The following is a 26503-nucleotide window of genomic DNA, read 5'->3' on the forward strand; positions in this document are numbered from 1 at the left end:
ATTGTAGTAGCCAGTCCTATTCTTTATTTACTTTTTTGCCTTGGTGTACAGAAGAAATGTGTGACTTGGGAGGGAGTTTGTAGGATGGGGGAGGTTGTAAGTGACAGAGGCATAAGAAATTAAAAATGATAACTGAGAGTGCCTCTTGGTTGGCAGGGCAGGGAGCAGGGTGAAGGACCTATTCAGAAAGAGAATGGACTACTTTGTGGCCTTTGTGACCAGCTATAAACTAAGAGTCATCCTCTTAGAACAGTGTGCCTCGAGCATGGCCGGGGGCCTGCCGGGTTCCTGGTACTCCTTTCTTTATCCTTGGCACACTCCTGAAGTTAACCTCAAAATACCCCTGACCCAACTCTGGCCCACCCTTCAGGGTGTTAACTGCCTTTCAAAACTCCCATATAAAAGTAAAATCATATTGTAACAGTAGTTGCGTTTTAGAAATGTACTTTGTCGTTGTTGGAACTCAAGCATTAATGTGGTGTTGAGAAAACAATGTAAGACTGGAGAGAAAAGATGTAGATGTAAGGCCTAGTACTACCATTTCAATAGCTGTGTAATCTCAGAGAATCCTGAAGCTTTGTACCTAATTTCCCTATTGGTAGAGCGGTGACAATTCCTAAATAATATATGTAAAAATGTTTCGTAAACTGTAAGATGCCAGGCAAATAGAAGAGACTGTTGTATAGCAACTGTGAATGTGGACCATATTCACCTGATGGTTTCGCTTCTGCAAGTTGGGAATGATCAAGTTTTCCCCTTCCAATGAGGAAACATATAGGTAGATAATACCAGCCTAGGAGATGAAGAGAATCAGAATCATCTTGAGTGATTCCTTTCCTGGACCTTCTCTGTCTTCACTACGTCTCTAGATAAGGGACAGGCAGAGACTTCTTGTGACAAGCAAACAGATCCTTTTATGGGCAGCAGCAGGGCCAGAACAGAACCTCTTGTTTATATTTTATATTTTTATTTGTTTTGTCTCCACGCCAGTGTTTGCATACCTGATCAGGGTTCAGCAGCCCCTGTGGGGTCTTTGTTGGTGGGTGATTTACAATTCTATCTGAGGCACAAGTCGAGGGAAGGAACAGAGTAAAACATTAACAAAACAATGGGAGGGAAAACGAGGTCCTTTCAGTTCCGATCACTAGAACAGCCTGAGATAATCTGGCGAACCGTTATCACCTCCAAGATCCCCTTTTCCTTTCTTTCAGCTTTCCTCCTCTTTTACTCTCTGGACCTGCATAGTTAGGCAGGCATAACTAAGAGCAGAGGCTGCTGCACTCATCGGAATGTCTGACGTTCTCAGGTGCTTCGGTGATGAGCCTCCAGCACAAGTGAAGAACATAAGCCAATCAGAGCAAAATACCAGCGCTTGAACCAGCTTACACAAAAGCATTTTAATTGACGGTATACAATTTTCCAAAATATATTTTTGTAAGAAAATGGCAATATGGCAATAATTAAGTATAGTCTTTACAAACAAGTTTCTCAGTAAATTCCAGTGTACTTCAGACCCCTGTCCACTAAGACACACATGCTCCCCTAGTCTCCTGGGCAAACTGTTTAACATTCACTAATAACAAAAAGACCCCCATCAAATAGTAATCTCCTGCTTTCACTCAGTGTTGGATTTTCACCTAGTAATAATGCTAGTAACAATGATGAAAGATACCACTGCTTTCCTCCTGCCCACTCTGCTTTCCCCTATCTTGTTCCCTTTGATCCTTAGTCCTGCTAGTAGAAGACCCACATGTAAAAGCTCATTCAAAACTGTTTCTTGGCAGAAAAGAATTGCTCATTTAAGTCTTAGACCTAAACAAATCGGAGGAAGTGTATTAGATCAGTAAGGTTCCTACTTTTGTCTTCATGCCCTCCCTAGCCTGGCTGCAGGATAAGATTCGAGAAGGGAATTCTGTCCTTTGTGTTATTCTGGTGCCTGTCCTTAATTAGCACTCCTTAATTTATTGATTCCTTCCGAGGCACTCAGCACTGGACAGTCTTCCAACCCAGGTTTTAATCACATTTCTGTCACTAACCATGTGATTTTGACCAAGTCACTTTATCTTTCTGGGTTTCAGGTTATTTTTCTGTGAAAACAAAAAAAAACATTGGACTCGGTCTCTAAAACCCTTTCCTATGACTAGAGTGTGGCTTTCCAACCAGCGCATGTTGACTCCGCCCTTACTGTAATAGACTGGGGCTTTGCTGGGGAGGGGGTGAGAACCATATTTAAAAATTAAAATGCCTGATCTGCAAGAAAAATACTTTGTCATCAGCCTTATTTTTCATTAAAGAAAAATTAAACAAAAACCTATTTCTAGTAAAATAGACATTTACATTCCTGTTCAGAGAAAAAAAAGAAGCCATCTCTCTTAGCTAACAAATGTTTTTTCAAAGTATATTCACTTAAATCAGTGCAGGGCAGATTAACATGTGGTCATTGTATTTACATTATCAAAAAATATGTATATATGTATCAGCTTGAACTTGTTTTTCAAAGTTTCTCCAGTATATTGTCAAAAAGGATAAAGCTCAAGAAGTGGTTTAAATAAACTTTCTGCTAGCTTTCCTTATCAAGAGGGGATAAAGGAATCTTGTGTCTAGACTAGATTAAACCTGTATTCTGTCTATGATGCAGAGAATATTCTGTACCTCCTTCATAAGCACTGCTGCTTCTCTCCCCACGCACATGACTGCATGCTTCCCACTGGATTTTGTCCAATCATCAGAATCATGGTTTCTGGCCTTTTATGCAGCTTAAGGAAACACAGTGTGCCCTTGAATTAAAGAGTTTATAATCTCTCTTTGGCACAACTTTTTAAAAGTCATGCTGAGTTCCTGGTGTCCCACTTCTATCTTCTCAGCCCCAGAATCTTTATCACCAGATAGCATTTAGAACCCAGTAAAGATGTGGGAAGAAGGTGACCTTTTCCAATATATGGCGTATGGCCTCTGACATAGCTGTCTAGTGGCAGGCGCAAGCCAAAGCAAGGTAATGGATTCTGAAGTGGCCCTAAAAGGCTAGAGTAACACAGTTTGGGTGCACCAGAAAAAAGAACCTCTGAACCAGCCCAAAGCTTCTCAAGGTTCTCCTTGGACAGAGCCACACTCATTCCTCTTGACCAAGCATAATTTTTACTCTCTAGTCCTTGCCAGTCATCATCTCTCTCCCCAAGAGGCCTTGGGGCTGCAGCCTTTGATCCATTTGCAGAGGCATATTTGCTGTCTCTGTCTAAAAGCCTGGCGGGTGAAATGTGACTCAGAGTCAGCAAAGGAGTAGTAATCCAGTCTGGTCTCTCCCACAGAGGCCACGATAGAAACTCACTGGGTCGAAAGAAACAAATGCTGGGCAGGAAGGAGGCAAACAGCTCTCCTCCCAGCATAACAAGATTTCCTCTATTTACTTCCCCCCAAACTGGCATTGTTCTTCATCCTGCCAACCTCCAAGTGCTAGAGAATCAGGGCAAATACTTTTGGATCCTTGTTAACCTAGCATCTAACTCTTGGGAAGCTCACTGGGGGCCCTATTTGAACCCCTGGCCTTCCTTTTCTGCCCCTATTTGAACCCCTGGCCTTCCTTTTCCCCTAGGATGTCAAAGGCCAAAGGCTATGAAGAAGGAATCAGGCAGCCAGGGAAGGACATAGATCTTCCCCCTCAACTCCTCCCCTAAAAAGAAGCTATCCTGAGCAGATAGCCTGTTTCATCAGAACTGTCACAGCCTGGGCCTCTAGGTTCTGGGGTTCTGGCTTTTTGCCCTGAAATGACAATTTTCATTCTCCTAAGCAGTTCCACCCATCTTCCTAGTTGGTTCCAGGAAATTTCTGCCCAGAAACAATAGACACCATGGGCAAAGTTCAAAATTCCACACAGGATTCCCTCTTCCCAGAAAATCAGATTAAACCCCACTATGCCCAGTGCTCAGGTGCCTTCTACTTGGCAGCTAACTGCTAAGCCCCCTCAAAACCCCTCTACAGTATTTTGTTTCCCTGAGATGCCACGAGAAACTGCAGGAGAACTGGGCAGCCCCACTAGGAATACAGAGAAGAGTACACGCCAGAACAGTGGATTGTTACTGGGACAGACAGCTAGTCCCCAGGCTGCCCCTTATGCACCTTAAAATGCATCGCACGGTCTAGGCCTTCCTTACCCTATGCACAGGAGAATCGGAATCAGTGAGATGAGCTAACTGAAAGTCTCCCAACAACCTGAGCTTTGGCCTTTGGTAGTAGAGGGCTGGATTAAACAAATATAACAAAACTAATATAACAAATATAACAAAACTCTCAGCAACTTGAAAAGTCCCTGAGTTTCCTATGGAATTGAGAGTAAAGCCTATCCTTCTTGGCTGTTTCAATCGATTGTCTATTAAGCTACCTCTGTGCTGACTGGGGCCTGGGGAAGGTCTGTCCTAAAGCTACTCTTTCATGCTGGATCTCGGGGGATTCCCTAGCTTGAGTCTTCACCTCCATCGGCTGAGCAGTGAACAACAAAGTAGGAACACTATGCCTTCAGCAGCTGCTGCAGATTTTAGTCCCCAGTGGGAAATGGGAGGCCAAAGGAGCTCTTGGGGAGTCTCTTCAAGGAGTGCCTTGGGTGATGGGCCAGGACCTATGCTGGGAGGAAGGGCTTCCCCTTCGCTCTTCACCTGGAGATGGATCCGTTAAGCAGACCTGTTTCACACTGGGAGTCTTGTGTGGGTTAAGTCCCAATCTCACTAAGCAAATCCGATGAAACCAGAATGCAGAACAAGGGGTTCAAGGTCATGAATGCCCTGTGTTGGTCCCAGGGGCCCGGGGACAGAGTGGGAATAAAAATTGAGTGAAAGGAAGGAGGAAAAACAAAGGGGACAAGAACACTGGCAGACGAGGCTGGGGTAGGAGATAGAAAACTCAGGACCTGTACTTTCAAGTCATCAGATCCCACTGAGACAGGATCTGGCCCCGCTCTTCCTTCCATCCCATCTGTTGACTCCAACCCCTGCCCAGGGCAGCTCAGGGAGGCCCCTCAGGAGGGAGGGCGCAGGTGATTCCAGCAGTGTGGCGGTGGAAATGAGCACTGGACTGAATGAAGGAGTCTGATTTCATCCTGACTCTGTCACCAAATGGCTGTGTGCCCTTGACCTTACCCTCTTTTGGCCTCAGTCCTCTCATCTGTGAAACGAAGGGATTCTACCAGATGATCATATAAGTCCCTTATATGGCTCTTTCTTGATTTCCCTTCCTCTCATCTTCCAGCAGCAATGAGCTCAGGCACTAGTGGGTTATTTTACAAGAGGAATCTAGACAGAATGTGATTTGTTCAGCTTGAAAAGGGAAAAAGTAAGGCCCTGTGGGGATTGGGAGGAGGGAACCTTCTGAGTCTGCTGTTCCTCCCCAGTCTTTCCCTCAAATGGGAAGGATTTTCCTCCCCTGTCCAAATGGCACTTGAGGTGGTTTAGTCTGGAGCTCTGTGGCACTGTTGGAGGCTGGCAGCAGACCTGATTAGAGGTGTGTGTCTTCCTCCTCATCTAGGTCATCCTTGGTCAGGTTGTCCAGAGGGACGATCCAGCTGTCCCCCAGCTCCCCATTAAGGTTGACCACCTTTTTCTCCTGCATTTCTGATGAGGTCTCCATCACTTCCAGTGTTGGATTGTCATGGTAACCATTCTCCACTGTCTGTAGCTCCTCTGTTAGTCGTTGCTAGAGGGGGAAGGTGACCCAAGAGGAAAGGGTAATTTTTGAGGGCTATTAGCCTTAATATAGGCTTAATAAAACACATGTAGCCCTACAATCCTGGAACCCCAGTTTGGCTAATGTGAGCAATAAGTGCTCCTGGAGGCTGTCCTGGCTACTGGCCTGCCTCAGGGCCCAGCATGCTAAAATTCCCAGCTCACCTCACCTTTGCCCAGGTGGCAAATCTGTGAAGTCAGTGGAGATGGGCTTTGTTCTCCAGATCCCTCCAATCTCTTTCCTCTTTCCTTCATTCCTTCCCCTCAAACCTTACTACCTAGGCACCTGCCTCACCCCACTGTAATGAACTGAGAAGGACTGTAAGAAAATTACTTTCATCAGGCCGGGTGACCTCTCTAAGCCTGAACAAGATGGATACAGCATCTTTGTACTGAGTGTAGCCATCTCTGTTGCAGACAGGAGCCATGCGGAGAGAGATAGTGCTTTCTCTCTGTCTTTATCAGAGATACAACCTGGGTTGCACAGTAGAGTCACCTGGGAAGCTTTTAACAAATACACTGATCCAGAGATTCTGTTTTAGTGGTGTGTGAGGAAGCTAGGCATGGGATTTTTTTTAAAGCTGATGGGAATTCTAGTAAGGTGGGTGAACGAACTTCTGGTTAGACAGGCATGTATAGGCCCATTCGTATCAATGAATCCTCAGAGCAGCTCTGCAAGGTAGATATCATCCCTACTATGCAGAGGAGAAACTTGAAGCTCAGAGAGGATATGACTTGCTCAAGGTTACACAGATAACAGGAGGCAGATCTAAGGCTTAACCCAAGTCTTTCTGACTCCGAAGCCCATGTTCTTCCTCTCCACCATGTTGCCTCTTTAATTTTCCATATAAGTTTCCATTTCGTGTCAGAAAGGGTCCATGGCCCACTCACTTTCCTCTAATATGGGAATAAGGGGGTGAGAGTCATCTAGTGAGTTAGACTACTTCCCTGGCTAGGGGAGTGAAGTCCTCACCTGGTCCTTCCTCTGGGAGAGGCGCTGGTGGCAACAGCCATAGAGGGCCGCAACGAGGAGCAGGAAGGATGCCATGCAGACAATAGTGATGATGAGAGGCATACTGAACCGGTCCTCAGTCTCTTCTGGTGGTCCTTGATGCCCAAACTTCATGTAACTGACTCCCGCCTGGCCAAGATGGAGCAAGTTTTGTGGCAGAAAACAGGTTCCGGGTAACCCTCTCTCTGAACTCCCATTCATTTATGAGCTCTTCTGCTTGGGGCTTGGTGGGACCTATTCCACAACCCTGCTGTCCCCTCTCTTATCCTCCTACTTCTAGATGCTTGCAAATTAAAGGTTCCTAAGGAGAGAGACACTGTGGAGCAAAGTAACTGTGGACTTCAGAGGGACAGGCTCCTTACCCAATCCGTCTCAACACGTGGGAAGAGCCCACTTACCTCTTGTAGGTCATTCCATTTGTCTTTCAGAGGTAGATACAGGTCCTTGGGAAGGAGGTGTGCTGTGGGAGAGGAGGAGAGATGCTGCTTCAGTGGTCTAGTTCAGAGTGATATGGTAGGGGATGGAGACTGAGCCCCAAGAGGAGGACATACCATATCTCAGTCAACTGAGTGTCTCTCTCTTGGGTGGCCCTGGGAGGGGGAGTGGCTTGAAAATTCTTAGGGAACTGAGGGAGCACCAGCCCAGATCCATCCTTGTGGCTCCTGGACCGTCACCTCCTGCCCCATTCCCACCCCACGTAGGCCTCAGCCCCCCTTGCCCTCAACTCACTGTGTATAGTGATGTTTTTGATTGCCACTGCCTGGGTTTCTGGAATGTGTATCAGGTATATAATGCACTCATCTTGAGTTGAGTTGTAGGTGGCTTTTGCTGCTCGGCACAGAATTGTGATCAGTCTGTCATCTGAAGGGCTCTCCCCCTATTGTGGGGAAACCACAAACCACAGGTGAGTCCTCAGGGATCATGACAGCAGCCTAGGCTTGTGGAGCTGTCCTTAGGAGCTAAGGTCAGGAGAATGCTGTTGCCTGGCATGAACCTATTCCCCTCTCCAGCCTCGACTGGTGCCATTCCCAGGCCTGCCAGGAGTCACGGGTTATGTGCTGTTCTCCTAGGCCAGTCCCTGCCCTCTCTGCCTCATATAAACCCCTTCCCCCAGTCCCCTCCCCCTGCTCATCTTGTCTATGGTTGAACAATACCTTTTACCCTAGTGCCCATCTCTCCCTCAGAGCTCTTAAAGCATCACAACCTAGTGCCCTTTGGCATCTCTCTCCCTAGAAGGGGCTCGAGGAAGCACTGCTCAGCAACCCCACCCACTGCCATTAGGGAAGACTCCAATTCTCTCAACCTGCCATTTGCCAGCCCTTGATGCTCAGTTCAAAGACCTCGGGAGGGGAAGCCCCGGTTCTCAGCTCAAGGTTATCTATGAAACACGTGTGCCCTTTCCCTAGGCTAAGACTCTATGAAACCATAAACAGGTTGACAAGGAGAAAGGTGAGACCGTCACTGAACGAGGGAACATGGGAGTATCTTGAAGATGCACATGGGCGCATCGTGGAGGGGAATCCTCTCTATTTCTAAGCAGAAACAGCATGGCTGACGTGGCTGTAGGGCTGAGGGTGAGGAAGCAAAGCATGGGCAGCTTTTACCCAGTCCTGCCACGTCATCTAGAGGCACCCTGAGCTCGTGTTTCTCTAACCTGAGTTTGGAGTAAGGAACTGAGACAAAGAAAAGGACTCTTGGGGGCCAGCCCCAGTGGCCTAGTGGTTAGGTTCAGCGTGCTCTGCTTCAGCGGCCTGGGTTCGGTTCCCGGCCTGACATCACTCGTCAGTGGCCATGCTATGGCAGTGGATCGCATACAAAATAAAGGAAGATTGGCAATAGATGTTAGCTCAGGGTGAATCTTCCTCAGCCAAAAAAAAAAAAGACTCTTGGTATGGCTTAACTCAGAACCCCAACAAACCATCTCTTGTGTTTCTATCTGGAATTTCCTTAAGCTTACTAATTCCCCAGCCTGACACCAGGTAGGGATCCAGGGCTCTCCTTTCAAAGCAAAGGAAAAAAATGGTTCTTACAATCTGCTAAGTTTTAGCCGAAAAGAGGTCTTGAGGAAAGGTTGGGCAAGCATCAATGTGATTCTTGCCTTGTCCAATAAGCCCAACCCCAAGGCAACACTGTTCCCTTTTAAAACTTCAGTCTAAATGTATGCTTTTATAAAGGTCACTTGGAAAACTCCAGCAAAATGGACACCCAAAAGAAAACAAGTGCAGAAAATACAGGCAGCATTAAAGTGTTGTAAACCCAAGTTCTCCATCCTTTAGAAACCAGCCGCATTCTGTTCTAGTTCCTAGGGGTGTTTGCAAAAGTACACACTGACCAGGAGAGGGCAGCATTGAGCAGTCCATCACCTGGACTCAGCTACTTACTGAGTAAGCACCGTGCAAGACATCCCCAGACTACAGCCCTTAATCCTAGGGAGCTGGCAGCCTGAAGGCACGACGCACACTCTCTTTCACGCAAATGGACTCACACACGTGCTGACACCCCTACCCCAATACACACACATACACCACCGTGAGTGGAAGAACAACTGTTGGCAATGGCTCCCTGATGCTCAAGAGCTGACTCCTCAGGTTACAGCGAGGCCATCAGATAATTCATGGACCAGGGAATATAAAACCACAGACTATTAGAACAGGGAGAATTAGGCTGACTAAGCCTCATTTTCAATCGAGCCCTCTGAAGCCCAAAGAGATCGACTTAACAAAGTCACACCCTGAGCTAGAGGTAAATAAATAGGAACTAGGATCAGGGTCTCTAGACTCCTGAGCATGTGCACAGTTGCAAAGGGAAAGCCCAGGAGACCTGGGTACTTCTGGCCCTGCAGCAGCCCTGTGGGTGGGACTTCACTTAGGGAAGTCTGAACCTCACTTTGTCCCTCCGTAAGACGGGAAAGGGTCACCTCCTACTAGGAAAAACAATGGCAGGAAAATGAACCTATCTCTCAGTCCCTTTTTAGAAGGAACATTTCATTCCCTTCTACCTTCCTTAACCCCGCTGCTAAACTGCATTTTGGGGGTGTAGATCAGGGTGGGGCTCGGATTAGTGATGTACTCACACAGAGGCTGGTTTTCGTGAGGTTCAGGATGAGCATCTTGTCATTCAGCTTTTCATCAGATCTGCACTGTACCTGGAAGAAGCCACTGGGATTAAGGTTCAGGCTGAGCCTGACAGGGTCTCATCTTTGACTTCTCCCCCGGGTGGGTGACACAAAGGAAGGAGCTCATGGCAAGCTGGGGGTGTGGCTGGCCAGGGTTTCAGATGTCTTATGGGCTGTCCAGCTGTCTAAGCCCGAGTCTAGCAAGGCCAGGGAGAGAGTGGGGTGAATGGATGACTGCTCCTAACAGCCCCAGCCTAGGGCCCTGGGCTGGAGGGAAGAGCAGAAACACTCTTCTTGGAGCCCCTGCTGTGTGAGTCTGGGCTCTCTTATCTGTCCCACCCCTGCTGGAATTACCCTGTTATCTCGAGGAACTGGGACGAAAGAAGGGAAAGTGAAGCCTGTGGAGGCAGTTGAAGCCATCTGACTGCTGGAGCTTGTGGGTCCCCTGACAGGGGATGTGGCCGTGGGTCTCAGTGAAGAGGCTGTAGTTTGCAAAGCCTTGGTTGCAGAGGTCTCAGGGATGGAGGAGGAGGTCTCAGGGACGGAGGAGGAGGTCTCAGGGACGGAGGAGGAGGTCTCAGGGACGGCTGGCATTTTGCTGGAGGTCTGTGGATCTGTTGTTAATGATTCAGTAGCTGGGAAAACAAAGGTTATGAGAAAAAATGAGTGGTACCGCTAAGAGAAAAGGACAGTCTTTCTTTTTCTTAGTTTCCTGAGGTTCTTTGGTCTTATCCCCCACCTAGAATACAAGCTGGAGTAAGCAGGCACTGAGGAAGAAGAGGCAAATAGATGAAGTCAATTTCCGTAGCATATTACAGGCGGGGTCAGACTGGATGAGCCAGTGTAAGAACTGATAAAAGAAGTGATCAGCACCACGACAAGGGCGTCAGCAGCAACAGCTAACATTAATGGAGCACTGACTTCGTGCGAGGGACTGTCCTAAGTGCTTCAGAGGTACTTCCTTATTTCATTCTCACAAGAACACTATGAGAAAGGGACCCTAATTACCCCTATTTTATGAACAAGGAAACTGAGGCTCAGTGGGGCTCGATGATTTGCCCAAGGTCACGTGCTAACAAGTGGCGGAGCAGAGATTTGAATCCAGGTTTATCCAACTCAGAGCCCTTGCTCTTACTGCAGGATGCGACCACCCTCTTCTGGTGCTGCAGTCTGTGAACTTCAGGATGCATCCTCATTACCTCGGGAGTTCTTGAAAATGCAGATTCTCAGGTTCACACCCAGAAATCCTGATTTAACAGATCTGATATGGGTCATGATCTTGAGGCTCAACGATCCATCAGTGAGTTCTGAAATTAATTTACTGAGTTAAGACCAGCACTTAAAAACAAAAAGGAAATGGAATGGAATAGAAAATATCAGGGTGTATCACATATGGTAAGGATGAGCCCTGGTTAGTGAAACTTTTGTATCATTTATGTGTGTGTTACGTGTATGCTGTATGTATGTGTCCTGGATCGTGGTATAAAACTAAAATGTATTTCATATTGTAGACTGTCATCAAACACATTTAAGAAACACTGTTCTGGAGTACATCTAATACGCCACCATGGCAACCACCCAGTCTTAGCCATGAATAGACTGTTGGCTTGTTTGTGTGCTCAGTAGGCCAAAAGACCGACCTCTCATCAGAATACACAGCACTGTTGGCCTCTGCTCATCACTGAAATGGGAGACGGGCTGAATGAGTGTATTCACAATAATAGCCCTCATGAATCTCCATCTTCCAGCTGAGCAACTGTATAGAATATAAACATTTAAAAGTTCTTTCTTGCTTGAAAAAAAAGGTTTACTTACTTAGTGTGGTAGTTATCCCCTGAGATGTGAAGGTGGGACCTGCTGTCGTGCCTGCACTACTTGAAGCTGCAGTACTTTTGTCTGGTTCCTCGGAAGAGCTCTCTGCACGCTTCGTAGTAACAGAGCCTGTAGTCAGTTGGTGAGTGCTTGTTAAGACCGTCAGGGAAGGAAGAGCAGAAGTGGTGTGTAAGACTGTACTCAGAGTAGAAGGTTTAGAGGTCACCTGACTTTCTCCCTTCAGGCTCACGCTCTCTGCCTTAGTGGTAACGTCGTGGCTACTTGGGGCTCCAGGTCCAGTTGTATCTTTAGTTCCTTTCTGGCTGCTTGTGGTTTCAGGCTTTGCTGGGGTAGAGGCTGGTGTAAGTGTGGTCTTCGGGTCACTAGTAGTTGTAATCGAGTTGTCTGTGGTTAGTTTCCCATCTGTGACACTGGGTGTTGTCATCGTTTTCTGCTGGGCTAGGGTGGAAGTCACCCCCGAGCTCCTGGGTGCTGCAGATGTGCTTCCTCTCACCACAGCTGAAGTCCCCAGTCTATCACTGGATGCTATACTTTCACTTTGTTTGACTGTGTTTGAAGTCACCATTGTACCGCCAGATGTTGAAGATTTGTTTGAATTAGTTGAGGTATGACTGGGCCGGCCTGCTGTTTACAAAGACAACATGGAATCAAGTTAGGGTATTAGCTGGAAGTTTTTCTCTCCACCAGCTCTCCTCCAGCATCCAGAGGCCTTGCTCCTCTCTCTGCCATCTGCCTTGGCTGAAGTTCTGGGCCCTTGATGTGCCCAGATTTTTCTGGGGTTCAAGAAACCTCTCTGAGAGGGAGACTGAGAGTGAAGCAGAGGAAGTCAAGGGAAGTTCTGCTGAAGAGAGGGCCAGGCCAGCTAATCCCGCTGCATGGGGGAGCCTGCAGTGAATTCTCTGCCCTCCCCATCCAGCCCCTGCACACGCCCTTCAAGTTTTCGAGTTTTCAGTACGCCACCACAGAATGAGGCCGCCAAGACCATCTCTGCCTCCTTCTCCCCAGCTCCCAGGCACATGATCCCGCAGAAGACTCAACAGACTCATGCTTATTGAACTGCCCTATTCTAAGCATGGCAAGAGAGACATGCCTCTGTTCTCATGGAAGTATAATCTAGAAGGAGAAACTGACAACAAAGTGAAATTACACAAATTATATTTAAGTACATTGTGAGATGGGCTAAGGAAGAAAAGCACCGAGAGCTCTGACTGTGTTTAGCATGGTTGCTTAATCTTCTCAGGGGTCAGGGAAGGAAGACCTTTTATTCATTCGATTAACAAATTATTTATTGAGGGAACCTTTAAGTGACAGGTCTGGGCCCTGGGATACAATGGTGAATAAAACACATAATCCACACCCTCAGGGAGCTTACATTCTAGTGGGTGAGACAGAGATTAAACAAGTGGACAAAACAATGAGACGTCAAATTCTGGTGACTATATGGAAGAAATGAACAAGGAAATGACAGAGAATGGGGGGGGTGCCACTTAGATAGAGAGGTCAGGAAAGCCATCTCAGAGATGACCATTAAGCTAAGATGTGAAGGATAACAAGGAGCAAGCCGTGTGAAGAATGGGAGGAAGTGTACCAGGAAGAAGGAATGGAACCTATGAAGGCCCCAAAGTAGAGAAAAGAGCTAAGAAGACAAGTATGAATGGAGTTTAGTGAGTGAGGGGGAAGGAACAAGACTCAGAAAATGCAGGGCCTTACAGGGAAAGTGACACTAACATCATACAAACCATACATTCTTGAGAATAAAAGGAGGCTCTCTTAAAAATCATATCCTAGGTAAAACGAGAATACAGTCACCCTCTTTAGAGACCAAAATAAGGATTTTGGATTTTATTCTAAGTGCAAAATGAAGCCACTGAAGACTTTAAAGTAAATAAGTTTGATACGATGATTTACAAAGATACACGCTCTTGCTGCTTTGGGGAATATGGATTGGAAGGGAGAAAGTGTGGAAGTGGGAAGAAGAGAGGCTATTACAGTAACCCAGATGAAATGGATAATAGCCGGCTGTATTAAGTTCATGACACAAGAGTAGAAAAGAGGATGGATTCAAGGCTATATTTGGGAGATAGCATCAACTACTTGCTGATGTACTAAGTGAGCAGAGGAGGAGAATCCAGGACAATTCCTGGTTTTCTGTTTTGAGCAGAAGGGAGAGAGTGGTGGGAAGGGGTGTAGTGGACCTTTGCCATTCTTCGTAGCCAATCAGAACCTATATGTTTTTTCTTTGGGGAATTCCCCACACTGTAAGACTTCGATGGCAGCAGGATTTGCCTCCTATTATAGATGCTGAAAATGCCAGATATTTACTTTTCCAGCCTCCCTTGTGACTGGAGCACAGCATGTGCTCAGCTGCCATGAAGTAGATACTTCCATCCAGCCAGTGAGTGAAGAGGCAGAAGACTATGAGGAACTCTGATGGCAGTAGCAGTGAAGTCATGCTTAAGTGCGAGCAGCAGTGGAGGTGATGCTGGAGCGAGTGTCCACAGCCAAAGCTACAGCACCTATGCTTAGCACTGGGGAGCAGTGCTGGCCTCTGTGGACCAGTTCTATAGCCTGACTTGGGTGATATTAAAAGTAGCCCTAAATGTGGTCTCCAGCAATCCCAGCTCCTCCATAATCTAGACTATATCCCAATATCTTTTGTGAGTGCGTGCATATGTGGATTCATAACTTCAAGGGTTAGTTACTGGGCCTTATTGGGGCTAAAGGCAGTTGGAATTCTGCAAGTATTAAGGGACGTGAATCTAGTGTCCTATGGCATCTTGTGGAGAAGCAGTCACATTGTCACCTATCATCTAGAATGCTGCTGCCATAGAAGAATATGAAGGGCACACATAAAAGGACATGGGTTAAAAATCAACGTAGCATTACAGTTCCACAGTAGTTTTTCCTTCTAAGTAGTTCAAAAAATAATGGTGCTTCCTATAATTGATTGTGTCATAGTATCTTTTTGGAGAAAGATATGAGATTGCTGAGGGGAATATCAGCATATTTGAGAAATTAAGTGATGTGGAGTGGGATGGTCACTTCCTCCTGTGGTGAACAGCTTAAAACAGGGTTTCTCAACCCCAGAACTATTAAATTTGGGGGCTGGGTACTTCTTTCTTATGGGAGGTTGTCTTATGCATTATAGAAGGTTTAACAGCATCCCTGGTCTCTATCCACTCAATGCAAGTAACATACAAGTTGTGACAACCAAAAATTTCTCCAGATATTGCCACATGTCCCCTAGGGGACACAAAAATCACTACCAGTGATTGCTACTGGCTTAAAGAAAGAGAATAACAAATTCTGATTCCTAAATCCTCCTATCAAAGCACAGACTGAAAACCAGAGATTTTCTGAGGCTACAGTAAAGGAATCTCTTACAGCTTGCAGCTGAAGAGCGAAGAAGACCAAAAAACAAACTTAAAAGTTTGATCCCATGAGTTGCCAAGTTACAGTGTTAGTTTAATTCATAACCTTACCAAGTCTCTTATGTGAAAATAGGACCTTGAGAATTGGAATGGTGACATATGAGAGGATGCAGATGAAGCAGAGTATCCGTAAGTCTCAATCTGCAACGGAACTCACTTGCCAGTAGACTCAACCACTGTTCTCCTCTCTGATAACACAGTTCCTACCTTGCCTGAAAACTCTTAATAACCTCACTTGAGCTCACTGACACAGAAAGCCATATCTCCCCATCATCTCCACCACTCTTCATTTTTTCCAAACCTATAACAACAGTCAGACTCCAATATGCCCCAGAAAGTCAAATACAGGGTCTGACCCAGGAGAAGGCTTACACACTAAACAATATCTGTAAAAACTCTAGCAAATACGTATGGTTATATAATATGAGGGTGCTAGATCAAGGACAGATAATCATAATTTTATATCATGCTGAATTTATCAATATGGGTATACATAGCAGGGATTCTGGATTCAATATGCTGACTCAAGCAGCTAGAAATAGTTCTAATTATTTTCTTAGTTGTTGACTGAAACCTGGACCCAGTGGTAGTCCACATTAAGTTGCCAGAAATTCCCTGGAATAATGACTAGAAAGAAATCCAAAGCCTTAGAGAGAGAGAAGTGTTGGAGTGGTTTATCATGTACGGTCTGCTCACTCACACTCTAACTTTGTTCCTTAAGAGTGCTCAAATGACACTCTGGCTTTGAGAAATACTATATTTCATGAGTTCTAAGATGCACATCTTTTATGTCCCTGAAATGAGGATGTATTATAAATTATTGTAGGTCACACTTGGACAGTGTTTTTTTTTTTTCTAAGTGGTTCATAAAATAATAGTACATCTTATCATTGATGGTATCTTTGGATTTTATTAAATTTGGAATATTACTGAGGGGACTAATAGCATATTCTAAGAGATGGTTGTGGCTGTTCTTCATTGGCCAGGTATGCTAGTAGGAGATGCTGCTGATTCAGTGGGGATGGACACCACGTTCCTTGGGTGGTAGAGGCAAGAGCAGAATTTCATTTCCAGGGGAAGAGGTGGGTACGATACCATAATGGGCAGCAGGACCAGCACGGGACTCAGAATAGTCTAATGAAGGGGAATTTGGACAGTGGCTAATAATCATGTGTTCTTCAAGATCAAAATGGATGGGCAGGCCACTAATGTCCTACCTCTAGGCCCAGCAAACTGAAAGCTGTGTTGAATCACCACAATAGAGAACACAGCCAGCCACTCATCTAATTCCTAGAACTGAATCTTCACAGACTCAGGGTACCTCGAATTAAGTGTGTATTACTTTTCCAAGGCTGTGGTAACAAATGACCACAAACTGGGTGGCTTAAAACAACATAAATGTATTCTCTCATGGTTCTGGAGGCTAGAAATCTGAAATCAGCAGGGCCATGCTCCCTCTGTAGGCACTAGGGAAGAATCTTTTTTTGCTTCTTCCTAGCAATCTTTGGTGTTCCTTGGTTTATAGTTATATCATTCCAATCTCTGGCTCCATTGTCACATGTGTGTCTCTGCTCTTATAAGGACACCAGTCATTGGATTTAGGGCCCACCCTAATCCAGTATGACCTCATCTTAACTTGATTATATCTGCAAAGAGCCCATTTCCAAATAGGGTCACATTCACAGACACCAGGTACTGGGGATTAGGACTTGAACATATCTTTTGGGGAGGACACAAATCAACCTTCTAATCTGCTCCCTACCCCCACTTACTCCACTATAAAAACCAGGGTTCTTAGTTTCAAATATCAGAAATCAACTCTGTCTGCTTTAAACACAAAGTGAACTTATTAAAAAGATAATCCATTACCTAATAAAATCACTTGAGATGGCTAAAAAATCAGGCTTACGTCAGAAACAGTGCCCAGAACTCTTCTCCTGAGCTTGTCTGGTGAGGACATCACTTCACCACCGTTGAGCATAGGTTGCTTCAGTTTGCACCACTGACACCATTAGTACTGGATGCAGGATTTCATTTCTGAGTGAGTTGAGTCTTTAGGGATGCTGTTAGCAAGAGGTCTTTCCATTTACTTTTATGATGGGACATAAGAGTAATAGGAGGCACCACCACAGAGAATCTCCTGGGTTCCATCCATATTCCTCCCTGCTTGATTATGTAGCAGCATGTAGGAATCATAGTAAGATGAGAAAATCTTATAAGGCTAATGCTCTACTTATTTTGCCTTCAAGTGAGTTCCTTGTGGAATATCATGATGGTGAATAAGGCATTCTATAAGTCCATGAATACTGTTGCTGACAGAACATGGCAGCTGGGAAAACACATTCAGATCCAGAATGTGTCTGTTTTAGCTGCCTCCCTGCACCATGGCCACTGGCTCATGAGCCCACAGAGCAATCATTAGGTGGATGGAGAAAGAAAACTAACTGATAGGCACAATGGGTCATCTTGTCCATCTGATTATCGAGTGAGACAAAAATCCTCACACTCCAGATCTATCCCAAGAAGCCTATCCACATGCCTCTTCCATGAACTTCTTTGAACTGATTCTCCATTCTTGTTCTTCCAAGTTCCCAACCATCTATCTAAAAATCATTAGCTACTACTTATGAATCTGGTGTGATCCTCACCTCAGTGTGGCTCACCTTCAAGAAAAATAAATGACCATGAAATGTACTATTAAAAGTTCTGCCTATTGGAAGAACTTTCTTTCCACTCTGTCCTTCAGGGTCTCCCCTATATAGGGCTTTTATCCCACAGCAGTCCACTCTTCGCTGGCTCCAGCATATTATCCAAAATCATACATAAACCAACTTGGCTTTTTCACTCCTCAGACAACTGAGCACAGGGAACTAATTCTCTTTGAGACCTTCAGGTAAGAGTTAAGGGAAAGGTGACAGTGTGGCAGGTACAGGCACGCTGAGGATGTGAGCCACACTGCAATTTACATGTCTCTTTCTTTAGGACCTGCTCAGGTCTGGTCCCGTATATACTCTTCAATTTGCTCATGGAAAGCTACAATAAACTCAAAGGAAAATAGGAGGAATGAAATAATAAAGATAAAAGCAGAAGTCAATGACACAGAAACCAAAAGACAATAGCAAATATCAACAAAGTCAAAAATGATTTTTAAAAAGGCTAGTAAAATAGTAAAGCCTTTGATGAGGTTGATTAAACAGAAAAATAACCCAGAAGGCATAAATACAAAATATGGGGTATAAAAATAATCATAGATATTTATAGTATAGGCCACTATGAGCAAATGCCGATAAATTTGAAGCAGATGAGATGGACAAATTCCTAAGAAAATACAACTTCCCAGAGTGACTCAAGAAAAAAACAGAAAATAATGATTTGTCCTATATTCATAAAGAAACTGAATTGGTAGTTAATACTTTTCTCATAAAGAAACTCCAAGCCTGAATTTGAGGATCAAATAATTCTAGCCTTACACGAACTTTGCTATAGCATAGTCTGTTCTGCCTTAATGTGTGTGTCTGTAAAAAGAATTAGTTCATATGCAATTGTCAATCATCAAGACATGAAAAGTACAAACCAAAGAAAAGGATTAATAATTTGGCTTCATCAAAATTAAGAACCTGTGTTCATCAAAAGAAACCATAGGACTTCCAGTTTCACCTAACAAGAATAGAGAACTGGAAAGAACATCGCTCCTACCCTTACAACAAGTACAGAGCCGGAGAAATGAAAAATTAATGACTTTTCTTGAGCCCATCGGAGACTGAGGTCATGGGCAAACACGTGTCCTGGAAAATGGAGGCAGACAACTGCAGGGAAAAACTGGACCGGAGCAGTTGTTTACCCGGGACAGAGTTCGGTAAGAAGATTAACATAAACATTTTTAATGATCGCTAAAGGCTGAGTACTGGCTAGTGTGAAAGTGTGAAGCCCTGGGAGCTGAAGATATTGAAAGGTTCACACACTTGTGCAGGCTTTTTCCCCACAGGAATCTCACCAGGGGCTCATGAGGAAGCCCCAATGGGCTCTTCCCACTGGGGAGAACCTTGAGAGAGTTCCCCATGGGGCTGGCTAGGGGAAGAAAATAGCGGTTACTGCTGAAACTCCATATAGCCCCATATCCCCTATGGGAAAAAAAGCCTTACTTCTCAGTGGAAGTCAACAAAATCTATAGCCTGAGGGCACTGATGGAAACCCACCACAGCTAGGGAAGGAAAATGACAGCCACCAATGAAACACTGCCCAGATTCGTGTCCCCTATTTCTGCTAGGAAACAAAAGCATTCAACTGCAGGAGAAAGACAAAAATTATAGCCTGAAGACAGTGGTGGAAACCCATTGCAGCCGGGAAAGGGAACAGGAAAAATGAAAAAGTTCTTTACCCCTGGGGAAGGGCAGGAACATGTGCTAAATCCAGCATAACTTTGGGAACACTAGTGAAGGCCGCTCCCTCCAGCCCCAGGTTCCAGTGCCTGGGCAAGACTGACATTTAATCAAAGCATCAGAGAATGTCCTTCTCCCCTGCCATTAACTCAGAATGCTAGCAAGTGCGAAGTAAAAATAAGGGCAGTACAGCTGGAGGGAGCTGCGTAAGACAGACTCTTTGGGGAGTAGCAAAAAGGGAAGACCTACAGCCAAGCAGGGAGACAAACAGAGGTATTACTTGAGGAGTCTGCAGCCTCGGGTGCAACAAGTTTTAAAACCAGCCCAACTCCTAACTAGATTAACACAAACTCTCATACTGAAGACAGAGCAGAAGAAAAGCCATGTGCTAGGCTAATCTCTCTATTTCTATGGATTTGCCTATTCTGGACATTTCACATAAAAGGAATCATACAATGAGTGAGTCTTTCATGAGTGGCTTCTGTCATTTAGTATAATGCTTTCAAGGTTCATCCATGTTGTAGCATGTGTCAGTTCTCCATTTCTTTTTATTGCTGAATGATATTCCATTGTATGGATATACCACATTTTGTTAACCCACTCATTATTGATGACCATTTCAGTTGTTTCAACTTTTTGGCTATTATGAATAATGCTACTATGAAATTCATGTACAAGTCTCTGTGTGGACATACATTTTAATTTCTCTTAGGTATATACCTAGGAGTGGAATTTCTGGGTCATATGGTAACTCTAGCATTTTGAGGAATTGCCAAACTGTTTTCCAAAGTGGCTGCATCATATTACATGCCCACTAGCAGTGTCTTCACATCCTCACCAACAATTGTGATCATCTGTCTTTTTCATTATAGCCATTTTAGTGGACACAAAGTGGTATCTCATTGTGGTTTTAATTTGCATTTCCCTAATGATTAATCAAATCCAGCAGTATATAAAAACGATAATACATCATGATCAAGCAAGGTTCATCTCATGGCTAGTTCAGTATTTGAAAATCAGTCAATGCAATTCACCATATTAACAACAAAATAAGAAAAAAACCATACGATCATCTCAATATATGCAGAAAAATCATTTGAAAAAATTCATCATTCATTCATGTTAAAAAAAAAACACTCTCAGCAAACTAGGTATAGAAGGGAACTTTCCTAACCTAATAAATGATATCTCCAAATAAGCATACAGCTATCATACTTAACAGGGAGAGATTGAATGTTTTTGCCCTTAAATTTGGGAACAAGGCAAGGATGTCCTCTCTCCCAGTCTTATTGAACATTGTACTAGAAGTCCTAGCCAGTTCAATAAGGGAAGGAGAAAAAAAAAACACCTCTTAAAACTCAACAATAAAAAGATAACCCAATGTTTTTAATTTTTTTAATTAATTAATTTTGTGTGTGTGTGTGTGTGTGAGGAAGATCAGCCCTGAGCTAACATCTGATGTCAATCCTCCCCTTTTTTCTGAGGAAGACTGGCCCTGAGCTAACATCTGTGCCCGTCTTCCTCTACTTTATATGGGACGCCACCACAGCATGGCTCGACAAGCAGTGCGTCGGTGTGTGCCCAGGATCTGAACCCTGGGGCGCGCGCACTTAACACTTGCACCACTGGGCCGGCTCCAACCCAATGATTTTAAATGGGCAAAAGATCTACAAGGAAAAATCGCCAAAGAAGATATGCAGATGGCAAATAAGCACATGAGAAAATGTTCAACATCATTAGTCATTAGGCAAATGCAAATTAAAGCTATAGTGCGATACTATTACATACCTATTAGAATGGCTGAAACAGATAATACCAAATGTTAAACAGGAATGCTCATACATCGCTAGTGGGAATGCAAAATAGTACTCCCACTCTGGGAAACAGTTGAGCAGTTTCTTTTAAGGTTAAGCATACAATTACCATATGACCCAGCAATTCCATTCTTAGTTTTTTACCCAAAAGAACTGAAAACATGTGGTCACACAAAAACCTATATGCAAATGTTTATAGCAGCTTTATTCATAATTACCAAAAACTGAAAACAATCAAGGTGTCCTTCAACAAGTGAATGAATAAACAAACTGTCATACATCCAGACAATGACTACTTGGAATCAACTACTGATTCATGTAACATGGATGAATCAGAAAGACATTTTAAGTGAAAGAAGCCAAAAGGCTACATAGTGTTTGATTCCATTTACATGATATTATGAAAAGGGCAAAACCAGATCAATGGTTACCAGGGGTTGAGGGAAAGGGGAGGAACTGACTTTTAGGACAATGGAACTGTTATATGTAGTACCGGGATGAAGGATACAGGACTCTTGCACTGGCTGAAACCCATAGAATTGTACACTCCAAAGAATTAACTTTACTTAGTGCAATTTTAGAAAAAAAAATCAACTGAGATGTTCAGGAAATCCCAGGATGTAAAGGAGACTATGAAAATAAATTTAACTATGTTGCAAATGTATACCATATCCTCACTGGAAGGATGGGGGAAAGAAGTTGCCGAAAACAACTCAAAAATAGTTTTTTGACTGGATACTGTGAAGTTCAAGACAAAAAGAGCTGTATATAAACAGTGTACTCTAAGTGGTCAGTTTGTTTCTCACAAGAGTATGGGTTATAAGCTTTAAATCTACATGTATACTAGGGTTGGCAAGTAAATAAATAAATGATAAATAACATGAGCTAGGTTTCTCACTGTTGGAGAAAGAAGTCACAAATAAGCAAGGCTGGTGGGGACGAAGCTAAATGAACCCTGTGATGCTTGATTAGCGACAGAGATGTCAGTATGAACTCATGTTTTTAAATATATATGTGTATATATATATACACGCACATACAGATGAAGAAATATATAAATTTGTGTGCATACATGGGTTAGTACACAAACATATATTTCCTAGCTCTGTCCACTGAGAAGGTCCAGAAGCAGTGACAAGCCAGTAGCATCAAGTATACCCAGACGTTCTCCAAAAGAATGAACCAGGGCTCCTTGGAGAAATGGCTTGTTTCTAGTGCTGACATAGGGAAATGCAAGATGAGCCTGCAACACCTTGTAATGCTAGAAAGTAAGGCATTTAAAAAAAAAAAAAAAAAGTGGGCAAGTCCAAAAGACAGGAACCAACCTGAAAGAGCTCCCAATGGCCAAACCTGGAATAATTTGAGCAAAAAAATAAAAAATATTGGATTGGAACTCAAAGAATAAAATAAATATCCATGAGTCCATGCTGGTAAATGACTGAATATATAAATAAATGGAGGAGAAGGGAAAAATCATCCTTATAGAAGAATTCCAAAAAACTGTAGATAGTCTTCCCACCTCCAGGAGGAAGGTATTCTCCCCTACCCCCATCTGAGTGTGGGCTGGTCTTAGTGGCTCTCTTCTAACAGAGGATGGAAAGGGAAGAATAGTAATGTTATAGTGGAGAAACCTGGAAGACATATCATCTTAACCAAATGATCAAGGTTAAGATGACCAATGATAAGTCATGACCAGCAATAAGTCACCATGTCCCCTGAGAAGATGTACTGAGAAAGGCACTTCTCCTCTGTTGTCTTCTTTCTAAAAATACATAACCCCAGTCTAGTCATGGAAAAATATCAGACACACCCAAATTGAAGGACATTCTACAAAATATCTGTCTAGTACTCTTAAAAACCATCAAGGTTATGAACAATAAGACTGAGAAACCTCCACAGATTGGATGAGAATAGTCAGACATGATGATTAAATGCAACGTCATTCCGGAACGAAAAAGAGACCATCAGTGGAAATACTGGTAAAATATGAACAAAGCCGGTAGTTTAGTTAATAGTATTGTACCATTGTGACAACTGTACTGCAGTTATGTAAGATATTAATATTAGGGGAAGCAGAAGGAAAGGGATATGGAATTCTGTATCATCTTTGTAACTTTTCTATAAATCTAAAATTATTTAAAAATAAAATGTTTTTTAAAAAAAGAAACCAAAAGAGAAATGAAAATAATCAGAAGATGGTTGTAACATATATAGTCATAAAAAATTAGTATCTAAAATATATTTTTTAAAAACTTCTATATAAGAAAACAACAATACAATAGAAAAATAAACAAAAGAATTAAACAGATATTTCACAGAAAAAGTAGCACAAATAGCCCACGAACAGTTGAAAATGTTAGTAATTAGGGAAATGCAAAATCAAATAATTATTTCCTATCCACCAGATCAGCAAAATTTTTTTAGTCAGACAATAACAAGTGACAGCCAGAATATGGAGTAGTGTAAATTGGTACAAACACACAGGAAAATACTATGGCATTACCAGGGAAACTGAAACATGTACATATCTTTCAATCTACCACTTTCAATTGTACCACTAGGCATTTACCCTAGGGAGATGCAAACATATATGCATCAGGATGCATTCATAAGAATGCCCCTAAGAGGATCTTTATATTGGCCCCAAATAGGTAAGAGCAAATGTTTGTCAACAGTAGTATGGATAAATAAGTTATGGAATAGTCATATACTGGAATACTACACAGCACTGAAAATCAGTAAATGTGTATTCTATTATATATATTATGTATTTTATATATATTATATACATATTATTATAATGCATATATTAACATTAATTAACATGAATTAATCTAAAAAATAATACTGGGGGCTGGACCAGTGACCGAGTGGTTCAAGTTCCGTGTGCTCCGCTTCGGCGGCCCAGGTTCAGATCCCAGGCACAGACCTTCACCACTCGTTGGCCATGCTGTGGCAGCGACCCACAGACAAAATAGAAGACGACCGCCACAGACGTTAGCTCAGGGCTAACCTTCCTCAAGCAAAAAACAGGAGGAAGACTGGCAACAGATGTTAGCTCAGGGCTAGTGTTTCTCAGCAAAAAATAAATAAAAGTTAAAAAAAATAATAATAATAAATAACAATAATAATAAACAATAAAAGCAAAAACAAGAGAATGGGAGGCCAGGGTATTTAATTGTTTATCCAAGTGGGTACTGAGGTCACTGAGAATGACGACACGAGATGAGATGGAGAGGAAGCAGTGAAGGTCTTGAGTAAGCGATGGGGAGTGCCCAAGAGGTCAGTAAGATAACAGCAATGGGAGATGACACTGAAGCTGCTCTGGAAGGCTGTGCGGAAACGAGCGTGGTGCCAGGTGCCGCACCTGCAAGGTGCCAGTTCCCCCACATGCTTCTCTCCATTGGCAGAGTGGATGCGAGTGGGAGTGACTTCAGTCTTCTCCCCTGGGGTGAGGAGAGGCTGCTCTCTGCCCTCAGTGAGGGCCTGCTTCCTGCTGTTCCTGGCCACTGACAGACCTGGGTTTGACTCATGACTATTAATAGCGGGGAAGGAAACTCGAAAAAATGCCCCAGGAAGAGGGCGTGTGGAAGGAGGGCAGAAAGGCAAGGAGTGGGAGGCTCCAGGCGTGGACACCAGCGTCCACCTCTCCTTCCTTTGTTCCCCCGAGCTCATCACCCCCAACCCAACTGCTGCTATCTCAGGGAAACAAAACCTAAAAGCTCCCCGGGGGAACAGTGACAGGGCAGAGACCAGGCAGGATAGGCTGATGTCTTCCTGGATTGGTGTGACAAAGGAAAGCCCACAGACTGGAAATCCAAGGATCTGAGCCTTCTAATCCCGATTCTGCCTCTGATCCCCCGAGGCCTCGGGCAAGTCCTCGGCCTTCTTGAAACACATCTGTGAAACGGGACAGAGGATTTCTAAGGTCCCTGAGGATGTGTAGGTACTTTCCTAAGCATGATGCTGTGAACACAGGTAAGTCTGCTTTTGCTGTGACAACAGAGCCATCCTAACCAGCCACTTCTGAGGCCTTGCTCTGGGCCGCCCTTTCCAAGAGTTGACCCCAAATCCTGCTGCCCATCTCAAATTGGCCCATTTATTGCCAGGCTTCTGAGTGCTAGCTGGGAATTACAGTGGGGCGGGGTGGGATGGGGGAGCTTTGGAAAGATGCAGGCCCCAAACTCCTGGGTCAGGAAGGGACCTGGGGCTGCCTTAGGAGCTGAGAGGGGCTCCAGGCCCACTGCTGGCCTGGCCAGGACTTTCCCCCAGAGCCAGTCTATCAGATGCCCTCTCTTCACACTGCACTCAGCTCCCTTCACTCTCCCCTTCCCTCATTTTGAAAGACTTGATGCTCCCCGCATGTGATATCCCTACCTCTGTGCTTCTGTGGTTTTTATTCAAGGCAGGACCCTTCATTCCAAGTGGGTCTTTACAAGTCCCCTGGTCATCCTTCCCCGCTACCTCCCTCTTGCTGAGCCAAGCACTCACTGCCTTCCACCAAGAGGCCCTTCTGGATTCCCCCTCTGCTAATGTGGCTCCTTTTCTTGGAGGCTGTTTCCTCTGGCATTCTGCTCTAGGTATCTTATTAGTCCCATACCCACCATTAATAAATGTTTATCCTCTGTGGCTTTACGAAAGCCAGTCGTCCCCCCCTCGCCAAAATGTCCTAACCAGGGCATTGGTGAGGGGCCGTGAGAGTGGGGGAGCCTGACCTGGGTGAACAGCATCAGCAAGGGTCTTGTGGGCAGAGGGCTGCCCCTAGGAAAGGAGGTCAGAGCTCTGGGCTGGAAGCCTAGAGAGGGGAACAGAGAGGCTGACCTGCCTCACCTCTGCCAGACAACTGTGGTGCTCTCCCAGGTCTGCACTGGGCTTGGTGAAGCCTGGACCCTCTCTATGCCCTGGGTCCTGTGTCAGTTTCCTCCAGCCGCCATAACAAATTCCCACCAACTGAGTGGCTTAAAACAACAGGAATGTATTCTCTCACAGGTCTAGAGCCAGAAGTCTGAGACTGAGGTGCGGGCAGATCTGCACTCCCTCTGGAGGCTCTAGGGGAAAATGCTTCTTTGCCTCTTCCAGCTCCTGGCAGCCACTGGCACTCCTCAGCTTACAGCAGCGTCACTCCGTCTCTGCCACCATGGTCACCCTGCTGCCTCCTCCTCTCTGTGCCTCGTATAAGGAAACTTGTCACTGGATTTAGGGCCCACCCAG

The 26503-nt window shown here is 44.4% G+C and overlaps 1 protein-coding gene across 1 annotated transcript in view; it reads right to left on the reverse strand.

Annotated features, from left to right (window-relative positions):
* Positions 1-1382: 1382 nt before the first annotated feature.
* PODXL (podocalyxin like) overlaps positions 1383-26503 on the reverse strand; it is a 44072-nt gene continuing 18951 nt past the window's right edge. Inside the window, exons 2-8 of the mRNA XM_058530128.1 lie at positions 11651-12292; positions 10190-10470; positions 9794-9865; positions 7450-7597; positions 7119-7180; positions 6682-6849; positions 1383-5679 (exon numbers count right to left, since the gene is read on the reverse strand). Coding sequence (XP_058386111.1) covers positions 5482-5679; positions 6682-6849; positions 7119-7180; positions 7450-7597; positions 9794-9865; positions 10190-10470; positions 11651-12292 — 1571 coding nt within the window. The 3' untranslated portion in view covers positions 1383-5481. The remainder of the gene's footprint in view (positions 5680-6681; positions 6850-7118; positions 7181-7449; positions 7598-9793; positions 9866-10189; positions 10471-11650; positions 12293-26503) is intronic.

The sequence above is a fragment of the Diceros bicornis genome, chromosome 3, assembly GCF_020826845.1.
Source record: "Diceros bicornis minor isolate mBicDic1 chromosome 3, mDicBic1.mat.cur, whole genome shotgun sequence".
NCBI classification, from domain to species: domain Eukaryota; kingdom Metazoa; phylum Chordata; class Mammalia; order Perissodactyla; family Rhinocerotidae; genus Diceros; species Diceros bicornis.